Here is a 14408-nt window from a genome sequence, read left to right as displayed (position 1 = left end):
TTTACTTCTTCACTTTCCGAATTAGAATTTGGAAAAATGATAAGTCAAATGTTGACCAAACACCAAAATTGTGTTCGTTTAATTTGAAGTTTAAAGTAAAACCTAAAAGAACTCCTTATTGTTGAGAACCATTAAATACTTTTATGGTTGTTTTCCTTCTTCATATCCAATATTAGAATAAGAATTTTGTATCTGAAAATCTATTCTATTAAAAGGGAAAAGTCTTGAAAAATCTACTTATACAAGTTGTTTGGACCCTTTATTTTTTTATGTTTTGGTCTAACCCTATTTGTTATAACAAACCTTATTATCGAAGATTATGCCATCGTATAACAGCATTTGACTTTATTTCACGGACCTGTAAAGCATATTTTTAGAATATGCCATTGTAAAATAGGAAACAATAATTACGAAAAAAATATTACGAAGAAATAATATATTCAAATCGATTTGCATATTAAAAATAAACAAAATCTCTAATACCAATCTGATTGCATGGTCTGTCGGAGAGGTAAAGAGATATTCTTCAAACACATCAATATCGGAAGCCGGTTGATGTCCGATAACTTCTAATATTATGTCGGAAACAACAAGCAAACGGTTCCTGTCTTTTTTTTCGGAAAACAACCGGTTCATATCGGAGAGGAACAACCCGGCGATCTCCTCCTTTGGTAGCCGAATCGCCATCGATCGGACAGGACTTTTGTTTTTTAATTTTGATTCGATTTTGTGAAGTCTTGAATGTTCTTCCCAGCTTTTGTCGGTAAAAGAACAAGAAAAATGGGTTGGGCCTTAACTAAACAATTCAAGTTGCCCACATTTAAGTCATTTTGCTAAAATCCAATATTAAAACTATAACAAATCATCAAAAACCCATTATATTAAAACCCATTTTACACCCATATTAATAGACCTGCAATTAAAAACTTTGATTTTAATTTTCAACAATAATTTAAATATTGACTATTTATAGAAAAAAATATAGCTTTATAATAACTACAGATTAAATCCCTTTTATATATTTGCTTTTATCTTTTTAAAATTTTATAGTTAATATTAAAACTATAACAAATCATCAAAAACCCATTATATTAAAACCCATTTTACACCCATATTAATAGAACTGCAATTAAAAACTTTGATTTTGATTTTCAACAATAATTTAAATATTGACTATTTATAAAAAAAAATATAGCTTTATAATAACTACAGATTAAATCCCTTTTATATATTTGTTTTTATCTTTTGTAAATTTTATTTATAGTTAATATATATATATATATATATATTTGTGTGCAACAATCTTTCCAATACCAACAGATATATTTACACTTCATAATTCCTACACTATTAAACAAAGAAACATCATTTTTAAAAACATTTCAACCAAATTTCAAAAATGCAGATGCTTGATCATATCAATATAAATCATGATATAATCTTAAAAAAAATTATATGAACACAAAATAATAATCAATTTCAAATTTTTTTTTCCGGAAAAAAACCCGCGGGTCAAAATCTAGTAAAATATTTAAAATGTAAAATGTATACAGCATTTTATGATTTGTCTATTTATATTTAGATTAATATTTCTATCAAATTATCTAAATTCTAACGTTTTATGTTTTGCAAATATAAATAGACATATCATAATATTCCCAAATCTAGTTTTCCCAAGATATTCAAATATACTGCCGCAAAGTGAAGAAGTAAAAAGAAAAGGAAACTAAAGTTTTTTCATAATCCTAATTCGATTTGGAAGAAAAATAACCATAGAATTATATAAATACAGGTCCCCTCCAATCCATAGGCCTGAGACGGATCGGGTATTCAGACAATTTTAAGATATCCGGATCCGGATTCTTATCCGGCGGATCCATAATTTTATTATCTTTATCCGGATCCAGGGTTCGTGGATATCCGGGTGTCGGATATCCTTCTAAAAATTATAATATCCGACAGATATCCGAATCCGGATTTAGATCTTTAAAATAAATAAAAAATAATATTAATATATATATAAAATATTAACAATAATTTAAAAATAAAAATATATAGAATGTTTTTAATTATTTCTATGTATAATATTACAAAATTTATATATACTATTATAAAAATGAAAATATATTAAATAAAATTAGTTTTTATATATAAATATTACTATTTTTGAAATAGTTATTAATAAAATTTACGGATCCGGATATCCGGACTAAAAATCAAGATATCCGGATCCGGATTGGATTCGGCTTTGACAGATCCAACATTTTACTATCCGGATCCGGATTCGGCTTCTCCGGATTTTCGAATCGGATCCGGATCCGGATCGAATCCGGATCTCGGATAAAAGTTTCAGGCCTACCAATCCACCTCTCATAATTTATGCAGTTTGATCAAATCCATAATCAATCTTTTTTAAAATTTTTTTTGGATAAACAATTGAAATTTTCAAAATAGCAATCTAAAGTTCAGATAAACAATTAAATTTTTCAAAAATGATTTAAGAAGAGGAAGATTAAGCAAGGACGGCCAACAACTACTGCATTTTGTTTCTACTGCACTGTTAACGAAAATAACTGGGCCAAAAAAGTTTGCACCAGCCGGGAATCGAACCCGGGTCTGTACCGTGGCAGGGTACTATTCCACCACTAGACCACTGGTGCTTGTTTGTCCATATTAATTGCTATACATATTGTTTATGTAACATAAGCCATGTCCATTGCTTTGAAAGTTTACAAACCTCTCTATATAATGGAAGAAAACAGACAAATTGGTGAAAGTAACAACAGCACAATAGTCACCTAAATCTTTTCCCTTACTTTTATCTAATTGTTGAAACTTTTAGAAATTCAAGTTTGCTTCAATATGTGAATCTTCTTCATCCTTCAAGGTCAATCTAGGAGCAATTGTCTTCTAAGCCAGTACTGTTCAAATCTCTGCCTTGCATATTCCTTGTAATCAAACTCAATCTTGTTCACATGCCCCTGTTTTGCAACAACGCCACAATAGATTACTACCAAGTTTCCATATAATAGCTAAAAGTATCTCAAAGTAGAGAGAGAAAGACTAACCGAGATGATTCCCCATAAGCCCCAAAAGATATGATTTGCCAAAGTGTATCTCTCTACATCAGTCATTAGTCTCTCCACTTCTTCCTCGCTTGTTGCATTACCTGAGATTAAGACAATAAAAGGGATATGTTTTTGATTAAGAGATTAATTTTTTTTCTTTAGATGTGTGCCAATGATTCAAGAAGGTATGGAAAAAAACCTGTAGAGCCAAGGTATGTGCTAATGAACCTTCTCCGTTCTTCTTCTCCTGTTTGTTCATCATTCCACACACACACGCAATCAGACTCTTGAGTAACATAAGCAACGTACTACGTATAAGTTTAAAATTACGGATAAGGACCTGGATATAGAGTGTAATCCAGAACATGAGGAGTGTCTGAATGATAATTAGCAGCCATTTCGCAGAAGTGGTTCGTAATGTCATAAGCAATAGGGTTGAAACTCGAATACTCATAGTCCTACAATAAAAAAAAAACTGATTAACACAGAGCACTTTCTTGATGTTCATGAGAAAAACAAGCTTACTATGATGGTAATAGCGTTGGTTTCCTCATCAATCATGACGTTACCATACTGAAGATCATTGTGACAGAAACCAATCTCTTGATCGTCCCGAGTCAGCCTCTCCTCCAACATGTTGATTTCATCTCCCATAGCTTCCAAACGAAACTCACCAATCTCTGTCGGTGAACACAGCTTCTTAGCTTCCTTAAGCCAAGTCCTGAGTCTTTCCCAGAGGAGTACGTTCCTCGGACCAGGCATATCAAGCTCGTGAAACTCTCTTAGCTTCGCCGCGATTAAATCAGATGTTTCGGATACACGGAGATCACCTGCAGAAAGAGTCTGGTGAACGGACCAAACCAATAGATTCATCATACATATACACAAATCTCCCTATCTATAGATTTCTTGTAACGCAAACAATATATAAAACCCTAAAACTCTGTTTCTAAACCTAATTTTTTTGTGTGTGATTAAGAAAACGTACTCTTGCGTGGATGAACTCTTCGAGACGACCATCGGAGAAGCGGCCAAGAAGCTTTGGACCATAACCGTGATGAGACATACACTCGAAGGTCTTGATCTCGTCGTCTCTGTTGAAGAAAAGGTCAACGCCGTCTCCGTAGATCCGAACAAGAACTTTGCGGTGGAGAGCGTCTTGGCCGTTTAAGGTAGGCCAGTTGATCTGGTAAACCTCGTTGGTCATGGCTCCTTTCAACGGAACAACCTCGAGACTCTCGAGATCTTCGACCACGTCTCCCCAGGTCGAGCCTAGCGTCTGCAAAACGCGTTTTAGATCCTCAGGGGACGAGCAGCTGGGAATCAAACTAGTCATCTTCTTGATCGCCATGGTGGAAATGAAACGTAGATTAAAAGTTAAGGAGGGTATGAGATTCTTTCTGAGAAAGGAGATTATCAACAAGAATCTTTTATTTATGGAAAGAAATAATCTGGGGATTTGAAGTTTGAAACACAAACGAAACTACGTTTCTGGGTGATTTAATTATATAGAGAAAAATTGAAAATATATTTTAAAAAAACCCAGATGAACGCGTTATTTCGGCGTTCCTTGTTTATCCCGTGTGTGTGAGATACGAATTAAGTTTTTTTTTCGGGTTTTTAAAACGGTTTTCGTGACCGACGGTTTGTTGGAGCCAATAAGGAGTAACCACGTGGATATTTATGGAAGATAATTCAACGGCGTAAAGAGGCGGTTGGTTACTCTTATGACGAGGTCAACGAATGGGGAAATAATAATACTACAGCTTTGATTGTGTGACAGGTCAACTGTTATCTCTCACTCATCCAGAAATTATTGGAGATGTACAAAATCAAGTATGAAAAAAACAAAGATATGTGTGACTCATTATCTTTTAATAATTAATGTTGATTAGAATTAAAATATGAAATTATGATAAAAAATTGTGTTTGAAAGAAATTTGTTTTTTTGCTTCTAAAGTATTGAATAGTGTTATATAATTCGGTGTACAATCAAACTATATTAACAAGTACCATCAAACTTATATGGTGATTCAACTTAAAAAGGAAAGCTTTTTAATAATAAAAACAGTATACTACTTTCTAAATAAAGTACGCTATCAAAAAGATAAGAGAGAATCCATGTACATAAAAGTATTCAGAAAATCTAGGGGAAAGCTATGTGTAACAACACGTATGGATTTGTGCTTCAAAAGGTTATCACTTAAATTCATGCTTGGCTTTGACATTTCATATGTGAACGTATTGTTTATCTTTTGTTAGAAAAACAATCAAACACTTTATCAGGAACCCACTTAACCACCTTGAATTTTCTTCGGTATACAGTTGAAAAATGCCCCCCGACATAATAATAATAATAATAATAATAATAATAATAATATTGACGCAATGTTGGGCCAGTGACGTATCAGTATAAGACATTTAAGTTACACGGCATGAACGAGACAGGGACATGACACCAAACACACTTTGACTTCATAATTGCTACTATGAGATGCGATCGAGCACCAAACACACCTAAGTACAACTACACGAGGAATGGGCTCAAGTGGTTCAAATCCTGGTATTGCTTATTAGAGTAAGGAGTTGTGTAAACTATACCTATAGTCATACTGTTATTGATCTTCTAGATGATTGTCTTTGCTTACTGCTTCCATAGATTAATATTGCTTACTAATTCTATACTTTGGCCCGTGTATTCATTATGCTGAATATATGGAAATAACATTATACTTTCATATTCATGTACAGGAGCAAGCAAGCGGTGATGGTCATGCGTAAGAGCATCTCCAACAATGGACACGAAAAGGGATTCTAAGTATATAAAAAAAATAAAAAATTAAAAAAGAAAAGACAAAAAGTTCTAAACTTAGAGATTTTTAGAAACTATTAGTAACCCTAAGATACATATGTCATCGTGTAAAAGAAAGTTAGTATTTTTATTGATTAAAAAAAAATAGAATTGACTAACTATAGTACTAATTTTTTCTTCTCTTATGAACTTATATGGTTTCTTGTTGTTGGAGTTGTTCTAAGCATGATGTGCTTTAAACGTGGAGAGTATACGAATTATGATGAAAACTAAGAAATTTTAGAAGGGAAGGTTAATGTGTAAATACCGTATAGTTTTGGGTTTTCTGCAAAAAAATCCTCAATGTGTTTTTTTTTTGCAAATTAATCCGCGAACTCAAAAACCCACGGGTCAACCCTCCAAGTGCCAGTCAAACGGCAATATAATCTTCGGCCGTATATATGTGTATTTGAATGTGTATAATTTTAACATTTTTCAATACTACGTCGTTTTGACACTAAATTTTTAATGAAAAAAATTTGTTGAACCCCACCTTCATTGTGCATTTACGCAAGCTCCCATGTCCGAGAAGAAACAAGGTCATTTCGGAATGAATTTTTAGAAATCTATATAATTGCGTTTGTTAAGTAAACAAATATATTTGTTGGCCGAGATGGTTATATAACATGCACATGGTGTTTAAGGTTCAAGTTTCAAACCACGAGTTCAACAATTTTTTTTCATTAAAAAATTAGCGCCAAAACGACCTAGTATTGAAAAAATGTTAAAATTATACACAGTCAAATACACATATATACGGCCGAGGGTTATATTGCGGTTTGACTGGCACTTGGAGGATTGACCCGTGGGTTTTTGAGTTCGCAGATTAGTTTACAAAAAAAAAAGCCACATTCAAGGTTTTTTTGCAGAAAACCCTATAGTTTTTTCCTTTGACCACAACTAGCCCAGGGAGTTTAGCAAAAAAAAACAACTAGCCCAGGGAGTGGTTTTCTCTGGTCTGATGAAAAGATTCTCCCCTGAACTCCTGACAAAAAATGCGAGAAGTCACTAGTGGCTTATTGTAACAAACGATACAACAAGATCAAAGTGTTGGTTCTTTAAACAAAGATTAAAACGGTGGCACCTTCACTAAGTTATTGTACTCCCAAATCGTGGGAAGCTGCCGGCCCAATATCATTTCACGCCTGAAGCGTATATAAAAATTACTGCCCCTTATGAGTGTTGAACCCATCACCCGTAATATTTGAAACCTTCAAGCCATGGCACCAATAGCGTCTCCAAAAGCCCTCTTATTTTAAGGTTTGGGAAAACCTTAAAAATAAGGTTGGAAGATGTTTCTCTTCAAAAGCAAAACTTTATAATAACCTTTAAAACTTTTCTATTTTACATAATAGTCTTTATGTTTAACAAAACTTAACTAAAAGCATACATCTTTTATGGTAGCTATAAAATATCCAACAAAATTATTGTAAAAACAAATTAGTTTAAAAATATTATATTATAATTAAACATTGCATACAAATAAATAAATTACATATTTATTCATTATAATTACCTCCATAATGATCCCATATATGATCAATTAAAGCATTTCGAAGTGATAAATAAGTCTCTTTATTTTTTATTTGAAGATTACGAGCTAAAAAGTTTTGAAAACGAGCATTCTCGTTTATTGCCATTTCAACTTGTGCCACTGGCGCCGATCTTGCATCTCTAATTGGTGCATTAATATCACGTTCATCTTCAATAATCATGTTATGCATGATAATGCATGCTGTCATTATATCATGCAATACCTTTTTTCCAGTAACGGCACGACCCTTTTATGATAGCAAACTTAGATTGTAGAACTCCAAATGCACGTTCAACATCTTTTCGGTATGCTTCTTGTCTTGCTGCAAACAATTATTTCTTTAGACCTTGGGGATCACTAATGGTTTGAACAATAGTTGACCACTTTGGATAAATTCCATAGCTAAATAGTAACCCATATTATACTCTCTTCCTTGAATAATATAATTAGCTGGAAGAGCGGTACCTTGAGCAAGCTTTGAAAACAAATTAGATGACTTCAAGACGTTAATGTCGTTGTTGCTACCCGGCAAAACAAAGTAGGCATGCCATATCCACAAATCATAATCAGCGACAACTTCAAGAATGATCGTGGGTGATCCGCTATGACCAGCAAATTGTCCAGCCCATGCGGTTGGGCAATTTTGCCACTTCCAATGCATACAATCTAGACTTCCTAGCATTCCGGGAAATCCACGTTGTTGGCCGATGTTGAGAAGCCTGGAAACATCTTCTGGTGTTGGTGATCAGAGATACCGCTCCGAAAATACTTCTATAATTGCGCGACAAAATCTCTTCATGCATTCAATTGCTATAGACTCTCCTATTTTGATGTACTCATCTGTCGCATCAGCAGGCATACCATACGCCAAAATCCAAAAAGCGGCTGTGACTTTTTGCAAGGTTGATAAACCCATTCTACCAGATGCAATGCATCGCTGAGTGAAGTAGTTGTCATGTTGTTTAACGGCCTCAACAATGTGAAGAAACATCCTTTTTGACATTCGAAACCAACGGTTGAAATCTCTCTCGCCATATAAAGGATTCTCCGAAAAGTAATCATTGAACATATTACGGTGAGCATTTTCTCTATCACAGTGTATGACGGCATGACCATAAATAGAGCCCCGGTGACTGACATGATCGTTTTCTTGAGTGACTTGGTGAATAACACGATTTTTGTTCACAAAAAAATTGACTGCAATTTGTTGCTCTCTTTCTATTGCTACATTTTGATCTTCTAACCACTCATCCAACTCAGATGAGTCTGAAGAAGAGGAAGAAGATGAAATTATAAAAGAAGATGAACCCCCAATATTGAAATTCATTTTTAAGTGTTAGTGTTTTGATGTTTGTCTAACATGTATATGTGTATTTTTATAGGTATAAATTTTACTATTCTAAAAGATAAGAAAATCTTAAATATTTAAGCTACACCATTCATTGGATTCTATATGCCTATTTCACTTATCCAACGTAACAAGATAAGAACCTTTACTATTTAAAATTATATTCAAGATGTCAGACTTATCCAATATATTAGTAAAGAGAAGATAAGAAAATCTTAAAATTTCAATCTACACCATTCAATATTTTATAGCTCACCAACCTTTGGATCAAAATCTTATCCTATCCATCATTCACATGTAGATAAGGAAATCTATAAAATTCAAGCATGTCCATTCATTTGAATTTTACTCATCCATTTTCTTGTATAAATAATAGGTTCTACACAATGAAAAATCACATCCAATAACCTTTCATAAAAATATGGAAAGAAGTAGAGGCTCATCATTCAACCAACATAAAGATGAGTTGTTATGTCGTGTCTATCTAGAAATATCCCAAAATCCTATTGGCAGCAATAACCAATCTCTAGGAAAATTATGGGAAAAAATAGAAAATAGTTACAATGAAAAAAAAGATGAGTGTTGGGAAATTAGAAGCACCAGATCTTTACAAGGTAGGATGACTACCATTCTTTATGCTGTTCGAAATTTGAAGAGCTGCATTATCCAAGTATAGAATTTGCATCCAAGTGGGGCATCTGAATTTGACATTGTAAGTATATTTATTTTCTATTATACATATATGATTTTGTATATGTATTTTTTAAGATTTCATATTTCATGCAGATGGAAAAAGCTAAAAAATTGTTGGTGCAAGATCCAAAACTAAAAAAGGTTTCAAGCTTGATCATGTTTGGCTTTTGATGAAAGATATTCCAAAATTTACCGATAATGTCAATATTGGTATTCAAGACACTCCTAATACTGAGATCAATATCAGCGGCTCTCCTACATCACAATCTCCAGGAGTGTCTTCATTTTCAATCAATTTAAGTAGTGATGATGGAGGATCGAATTCATCACAACGTCCGATTGGATCAAAAAAAGCAAAACTCAAGAGGAAGCTTGCTGAAGGTAATAATTCATCCGTTGACAATTTGGTTTCATCAAATGAAAAACTACTTGATTTCTTAAAAAAAGTACATCAAGTAGGGATAAAGGTTTTGAAATGGCTCAATTACGTGTGCAAAACCAAGCAAAAAATTACACTTAAAGAAATGCAAGAAGAAAATAAGATATTGTTAACAAATCTAGATTCTATTCCTAATTCTACTACTCGTGAGTTCATTCGATCTGAATAAGAAAGAATCATCAAGAAAAGAACTCAAGAGCAACAACAACCTTCAGTTGCACCCGAGATTTATGGAAAATATTTTGGTGATATTGGAGGTCCATGATCAAATTTACCTGAATATTAATGTTGTTGTGATGTTTACTTATGTAATATTTTAATTTATGTAGTATTTTATTTTGTGAAATATTTTATTTTGTGTAATATTATATTTTCAGTTTCTTGTATTTTGTATTTGTTTGCTCTAATATTATCTTTGTATAATATTTATTAGTATTAATTAAATATTTTGATATTAAAAAGGACTAAACTGATCAGACAAAAAAGTTATTATCTTTATTTAAAAAGTACACAAATACAAAAACCGAAAAAGTAAGGAACCTTAAATATAAAGTTTTGTACAGTGAAACCTTATATTTGAGGTTTCACTGTACAAAACCTTAAAATTTAAGGTTTTGAGGTTACTTTTGAAATGCACAAAACCTTATAATTGAAGTTTTAAGGGGCTTTCGGAGATGATCTAAAGGAATGCTCCTGAGAATGATGCCCCTAAAATTTTTATAAACGTTGGCGCCTAAAACCTCTGTTAAAGCTAAGGCTGGGCCTGAGCTGAACAAGAGATACGAACTCTATTAGCTAGCTGCCACTACAATTTACGGTACAACAAACTCGGCTTGAAATGGGCTACCATATTTAATGGGCCCTATTTAATTCAACTCTTATAGCCCGTTTAAATTTAAGGCTTTTTTTAGTTGACTTCTTGGAAATACTCAAATACAAGCGTGTTGGATTTGCATGCATCATTTTCTTTCTGCAATGTCTTTCTCACTCAAGATTGTTACCAATTATGATATATGATAACTCTCTTTATTAATCAGATAATCAATCTCGAACGTTCCACAGATTTAAGCATACGTGCATGAACTTATAATCAAAGCTAAGATAAAACAACACTCTTATTTATCAGATAGTCTTAAAGCATTCCACAAACCACAAGTGCGTCAACTAAAAAAACAAAGTCAAAGGAAAATAAGAGGCGATATTTTATATGGTTTCATCTAGATCATGGAAAGAGCCTCCTCGAGTATGCCTTCTTCCAAAACAGACATGAAACTTTCAGTGTTTCTGGCGGAACAGTTTGCACGAATCTCTCCTTGTGACCCCGTCAAGACACTCATCTGACCCATCTTGATCATCCCCACCACAAAATGATCAAAAAATAGCTTCTGGTCGATCGCAAAGCTCTCCACGATACCACGTGTCCTCTTGTCCGTGAACAGGTCCTGGTCTGATGTGAACAGCCCTTGTCGGTTCATGAGATCAACGTAGTACTTATTGTCGAACACGTCAGGGCTCCTTATGTCATTCACTTGCGTGTTGCTCGAGTTAGCGGTGGGGCAAGTGCGTTTGAGGTTGTTCGCGAAGGACTTGTTCATTGTTGGGTCTTGGTTCGGGTAGAGCCGGTCTGTGAAGGACGGACAATGCGCGATTCCGATGGTGTGACCACCGGAGAGTGCAACTAAGTCGGTGATGTTGAGGTTTCTATTGGCGAAGTCGGCGATGAGTTGGCTCGCGTTGGCGAATGGTGGCGGCAAGTTGTTTAACGTTGTGTTCTGGCTCGCGAACGCTAGTGCGTCGCGTCGGCCAAGTGGTACAGCATAGTCTGGCCCTCCTGACTATATTAATTGGACAAAAAAGTAATTAGCAATTATAATATATAGTATTGGTATGTCACGTGTGGTTGAAATATAGTATAATAAAGATATAAATAGACAAAGAGATTTGATTGAAGAGAGAGGGAGAGTTTGGTTACAAGGACGACGGAGTCACGGGCGGCGAGAGCGAGGATGTCGGAGCAAGAGACGACTTGACCACACTGCTTGTGGACGAGTGCACGAAGGTTATTGATGACGACAAAGGCGGCTTGACGGAGTGTCAGATTCGGGATCGATGATTGCTCTCCTGGTCCACTCGCTGATCCATCTAGCAGCACTGATGCTTCACATCCCTGTTTCAATTTATATTAAATCTCAATGGTGAAAGCAGTAAATGAACAAAAAAACATTATTCAAGATTTTCCTATGCTATTATATGTCTGATCAAAGTACGCCACACATCTCAATACAAGGTGTTGCAATTAACGCTATAAAAATATGATTAGTATTTGTGTTGAGGAAAATCGAATACTGTTTTTTTGTTACACAATGAACTGAATATATATCAATCGCATTCTATTATTTGTACCATTGGTTGGGTATTTACTTTTCTCTCATTAAAAGCGACTCATCTAACCCACGAAAAGCGGGTGTATAGTATTAATGCCACACGTCCTGCTATATTCAAGTCTATATCCCAATGCATGTAGTGTCAGAAACAAATTACTATAGTGTTTAGACTTGCACATTAGTATGAAACTGTTCTTTACAAGAAAAAAAAACATAAAGAACGGACAATCCTTACTTCTTGTTCTTTAGATTTCGAGGCGACTTTATGTTTTTCTCTTGAGCTAGTTTTGGTCGGATTTAGTCTAGCACGTGATAACATAAGTATAACAGTTAAACATGTTCCTTGATTTTACAAATTTCATTTTTTATGTGGGTATAAGTGGATATGGTTTCTTATCTTAAAAAACAAAAACCAAGTCTTTTAATCAAAGAAAAAGTAAGTTAAATCACTTGCGTAAGACCGTTTAGATTAAGGCTTAGCGAGCATCAAATTCATGTTTCTTAATAGACCAACACAAAAGGGAGAAAAGAAAGAAAAAGATAGAGACCTGAACGAAGCAGTCATGGAAATGTATTCGAAGGATGGCTGCGGCTAAACCAATGTCTCTCTTGAAGACTTTCTTGAGCTCTTTCCTGATGATGCTTTCCACTTTTGGACATGCTTTCTGGTAAAAGCTCCATGAGAGACCTTTCACTAGAGGAACATCTCTCCTCGGCTTCTTCTTGTTCTGTGCCTCTACCGTGGACAGAAGGTTCATTGCCACCGCCAGTAACGAGATCAATATCAGAAAAGTGAGGACACGTTTGGATAAATCCTTACCCATTTTTCTCTTCTCTGCCTAATGGTGTTCTTCGGAAACAAGAGGACTTCGTTTTATAGCCAAATGTGGTCCTTGTGTTGTATTTTAAATATCTATTTAATTAGAAAAATTGGAATGATTTATTTGCTTTTTTTTGTTTGTTCAAAGGAAAGTCTTTAGATAATATTTTTAAAAGTTAAAGCTTTTTATTTAAAAGGAATCTCTAAGTTGAAAAGTTTGCGTTTGGTACGTAGGAACGGGATCTCGTTCTTCGTATAATTAACGTATCAACTGGTTAACAAGCATTCTTTTCATATAACAAAAAAGTATACATCTTACATTTTTCAGATCAAGATTAAAGCAGATAAAATATGTGCAAAACCGTGTTTATTTTCTCTTCCCGAGCGTCAATTTCGTGACTTTGTTGAGTTGGTTCACCTATGAGAAGTTTTCTAGTAACTATTGGCAATGTAATTACTAATTAACACAAAGAAAAAAACGCTTGTCAATTTTTTTTGAATGAATGTCAAACCCTTGTCCATAATGGACATACATAACTGTTTAGTTTTAGAAAAAAAAATTATTTAATTTTACTACTTATAGTCACGTGAATTTTTTGTTTTTAATGTTATAAATAATAATTGGTCTGCAACCTAACCGTTTAAAGGGTCTTGCCCAGCGCTATTGAACCTCAATTTAAAACCCATGTGCTATGTTTTAGAGAAATAATTTCATCATTCAGATCATTTCACAAGTACAAAAATGAACAGTACTTATAAACATAAAAGATTAGTGTAAGATTCAAATTATCTACCTATGTGGGTACACATATATAGTGGTACATTAATTTGAAAATTAAGGTGTGCGTATAGTGTCAAAGTATACGAGTTAGTGGCATGCAATTTGGATTGTTATGAACGGGACCACGGAAAATAATACCGCGGCGCAACGAAAGTCTTATATAGAATCCAAAGGCAACAAATACTATCACCAACAAGTGTATCACATAACTTATTTTGTTAATGCGTGGTAAACGCAATATATTAAACTAAAATGTTACGTAATAATATTACTATTTACTTTTTAGTTAACATTTTTTGGCTTTACAGGTAAGTTAATTTGTTTAACTAGCTTATATATTACAAGTTCAAAATACATATTACGTACGAAACCAGTATAAATTTTAACCAATCATAATGTGTTCACTTAAAAATATGATTTTGTCGGTATGAAAGGCCAACACATATTTGATCCACTTTAGAAAGAAAGAAAGCTCGTGACAGTGGAATAA

At 33.8% G+C, this 14408-nt stretch overlaps 2 protein-coding genes and 1 non-coding gene across 3 annotated transcripts; all 3 read right to left on the bottom strand.

The window, feature by feature from the left end:
- Positions 1 to 2566: 2566 nt before the first annotated feature.
- Positions 2567 to 4651, bottom strand: LOC106296480 (probable choline kinase 1). Its single transcript, XM_013732616.1, has 6 exons — positions 4057 to 4651; positions 3594 to 3911; positions 3409 to 3526; positions 3268 to 3315; positions 3069 to 3169; positions 2567 to 2981 (listed from the first exon to the last, which is right to left on the bottom strand). The coding sequence occupies exons 1-6, from the start codon at positions 4417 to 4419 to the stop codon at positions 2889 to 2891; spliced, it is 1041 nt and encodes a 346-aa protein (XP_013588070.1). The 5' UTR covers positions 4420 to 4651; the 3' UTR covers positions 2567 to 2888.
- On the bottom strand, positions 2590 to 2660 carry TRNAG-GCC. The gene has a single exon. It is a non-coding gene; the product is annotated as a tRNA-Gly (tRNA).
- Positions 4652 to 11030: 6379 nt separating the features above from the next.
- LOC106300904 (peroxidase 12) lies at positions 11031 to 13173 on the bottom strand. The gene is made up of 3 exons (XM_013737166.1): positions 12866 to 13173; positions 11906 to 12100; positions 11031 to 11768 (listed from the first exon to the last, which is right to left on the bottom strand). The coding sequence occupies exons 1-3, from the start codon at positions 13139 to 13141 to the stop codon at positions 11151 to 11153; spliced, it is 1089 nt and encodes a 362-aa protein (XP_013592620.1). The 5' UTR covers positions 13142 to 13173; the 3' UTR covers positions 11031 to 11150.
- Between the last annotated feature and the right edge of the window lie 1235 nt (positions 13174 to 14408).

Source organism: Brassica oleracea, chromosome C6 (assembly GCF_000695525.1).
Source record: "Brassica oleracea var. oleracea cultivar TO1000 chromosome C6, BOL, whole genome shotgun sequence".
NCBI classification, from domain to species: domain Eukaryota; kingdom Viridiplantae; phylum Streptophyta; class Magnoliopsida; order Brassicales; family Brassicaceae; genus Brassica; species Brassica oleracea.
This window is presented reverse-complemented; position numbering and strand designations above follow the sequence as displayed.

Coding starts and splice junctions, on each gene's coding strand:
- LOC106300904 (XM_013737166.1), bottom strand. CDS start 13,141: ATGGGTAAGGATTTATCCAAACGTGTCCTCACTTTTCTGATATTGATC. Junction 12,101..12,865: donor TCCATGACTGCTTCGTTCAG/GTCTCTATCTTT, acceptor AAATTGAAACAG/GGATGTGAAGCATCAGTGCT. Junction 11,769..11,905: donor CCCGTGACTCCGTCGTCCTT/GTAACCAAACTC, acceptor CAATTAATATAG/TCAGGAGGGCCAGACTATGC.
- LOC106296480 (XM_013732616.1), bottom strand. CDS start 4,419: ATGGCGATCAAGAAGATGACTAGTTTGATTCCCAGCTGCTCGTCCCCT. Junction 3,912..4,056: donor AAGAGTTCATCCACGCAAGA/GTACGTTTTCTT, acceptor TCCGTTCACCAG/ACTCTTTCTGCAGGTGATCT. Junction 3,527..3,593: donor CCAACGCTATTACCATCATA/GTAAGCTTGTTT, acceptor TTTTTATTGTAG/GACTATGAGTATTCGAGTTT.